Source organism: Charadrius vociferus, unplaced genomic scaffold, assembly GCF_000708025.1.
Source record: "Charadrius vociferus isolate BGI_N301 unplaced genomic scaffold, ASM70802v2 scaffold385, whole genome shotgun sequence".
NCBI classification, from domain to species: Eukaryota; Metazoa; Chordata; class Aves; order Charadriiformes; family Charadriidae; genus Charadrius; species Charadrius vociferus.
Window position 1 is genome coordinate 2002478 of NW_009648925.1, and position 2598 is coordinate 2005075.

Consider the following 2598-nt stretch of genomic DNA (forward strand, 5'->3'; position numbering starts at 1 on the left):
CGCGGGGAGGCCGGAGCCGGGCGGTGGTGGGAAGGGGCTACAGGTGGGACGAATCTTCCTTCTGCCTGCCCGGGGCCAAGCCCCTGCCCGGGGGAGTTCGCGGCTGAGCTGTGCAGCGAAGCCCGTCCCTCCGAGCAGTGGGGGTTATCCTCCTTCCAGTTCCTCTCTGGCCGCTGTTGGAGGGCTTTGCGTGCCGTCAGCCCTCGTCCCTTGTGACTTATTTTTATTAATTTCTGAGTTTGGTGTGTCGTTGTTCCCCCCCCCCAGTTTCACAAGTAAACCCCCCTCCCTGCTGAATTTAGCTGGAGGCTCCTAGAGCTCTGCCTTTTCAGGGTGGGCCTGTGGTCCCGACTGACTTCTGCCCGCCAATGTGTAAAAGATAACGATCCTCCTCTGAGAGATTAAAAGAAAAACATCTCGGTCCGGATGTATTCTGTTTCCTGTGAAAGGGGAGAGGTGGTTATGTGTGTCCCAGGTGTCCTGAGGAGGAATTCGCTGCTATTTGGGAAGTGTTTGGATAGAAAGTGCAGGGGTTTGTTTGTTTGGTTTTTTTTTTTTAAAGTTACTTTGTTACTTGTAAGGAAAAATATTTCTTCTTTCTGTGTCTTCCTGGTTCATTTTGGTATCCAAAGTTGTCTTATTTGTGGACTTTGGTGTTTGTTTTTTTTTTTTTTCCCCAAAAGCAGGTTTTCAGTTTTCATTTGCAAATGTTATGCAGAACATGGGTATAAAACGAAGCCCTGCCAAAACCTTTATTCTACAGAGACCTGTCTTATTTGAACAAATGTGGTGTGAGAGAAGGGGAGGCAGGGTTAGTAGCCTTTACCTTGTGTGGCTAATGTTACATGAGTCTGTATTTTCCTCCTCTAAAAAGATGGAAGACTGTTTGGCAAAAAAAATGGAAATCACTGTTTCAGAAGCCGAAAAACGGACTGGGAGGAATGCCATGAACATGCAAGAAACATACACTGCTTACCTCATTGAGACAAGGTGGGTGATGAGAGCTTACTCTCAAGAGTATGTGGATGTACCATTCTCAACAGGTTCTCTCTCCTTCCCCCCAAAAATGTTAAGGTACAGTTGATGAGAGGATTTAGTTTGTTTATGATTTGTTACATGATTATCAGCCTACTCTGGAGGATCTTTTCCCAGGAAAACTTGGCATCTGATCTCCAATTCACTATTTATGCTGGTGTTGTGTAACTGTGTACTGTAACTCTTCATTTGGAGCTAGTGAAAGATGTTGATTTAATATGGTGTCAACAACTGATTGGTTATTTCTTCGACACAGATTGGATAAATTTGTATACATATATATGAGGTTGTACGTGCAGCTCGTATGTGAGAGAGGTTGTGGATTGTGGTCTAAAGTAATGGTTGGGCTTGTTTGGGATCACAAGAAAATAAAGAAGTCTCATGACTTACGTCATGTAGCCACAATTTACTGCTCCACTAATATTTGAACTGTTTTGCTTGATCTGATCACCACGTACTTGTTGTAGATGCTCTAAGGGTTAGAGTTAATTAACTGTTTCCTTCCTTTAAACTAGCTTGAACTTTCACTGGATAACTTACTGCTTTCAGTCTTCTTATGTTAGCAAGATTAATAAAACTAGTGTGGTAAACACGCTTGGTACCACAAAGACAACTTGCCATTTTAAATATTGAGTAGCGAACAAGGCTTTAAAATATCTTCTAACTTATAGTTACTTCCCAAACAGTCACAGATGACTCTTATTATGCAGGATCATGTTACTCAGCTGAAGCAAGAATTTCAAAATTAGACTTTATTAGGAGTTTTGTCTCTCTCTTTTTTTTATATTAACAGTTTTAACCTTTGGGACTTGCCTTGGGAATGATCTGCTGTACAGATAAAACCTTCTGAAACAAAGCAGTTGCATTTTGCAAAGGTGCCGAAGAGTTCAAATTGTAATACTATCACATAAGTCTTCCAGTTACTAGTTAAAAAGCTTCTTAACTTGTTTCATTGGTGAAACGACATACCAGTCATACTAACCGCAGACCTACTGGGCTACGTTTACTATATTTTGCTAAACTTTAAGAATAAAATCCAAAGTAGACGTACATTATACTTTTCAAATATTGTAGCTTTTTGGCAGTTGGTCAGATGTTTAAAAAAATACCTTTACAGTGTATTGATATTAACGATTGCATCTTCTCACATAAGTAACGTTATTCTTCTTGTAATGATATTTTTGAAGGAAAAGAGAAGAAAATCGGAATCATTAGTGTCTTAACTGTTATGTGAAGTGTACTCTGGGGGCATCTTTATGCAGCCCCAGAATGTAATGACTACATCTCCTTACCCAGTCATCCCTACATTACTTTAGACTCACTCCTGCTGGTCTTTCCCTGTGGTTCTTCTGTACTGGCAAAACTGTGTTTTGCTGCCCAGATTGCTTTCTTTCATTAAGATTTATTCTATTCTGTGGTCAGCAAATACCAAGACCAATTACATGTTTGTCACAGAACTATTGAAAATGTGGGTTTGTCACATCTCTAATAAAATAGGTTCTCTATTCCTTTTGCTGAGAGGGCAAAATTTCTTGCATAAATATAATTTCTTGCTATTAAACG

At 40.4% G+C, this 2598-nt stretch overlaps 1 protein-coding gene across 1 annotated transcript in view; it reads left to right on the forward strand.

Annotated features, from left to right (window-relative positions):
* Positions 1 to 874: 874 nt before the first annotated feature.
* The window catches only part of SNX4 (sorting nexin 4), a 32696-nt gene continuing 30972 nt past the window's right edge, over positions 875 to 2598 (forward strand). The window contains exon 1 of the mRNA XM_009887264.1: positions 875 to 990. Coding sequence (XP_009885566.1) covers positions 875 to 990 — 116 coding nt within the window. The remainder of the gene's footprint in view (positions 991 to 2598) is intronic.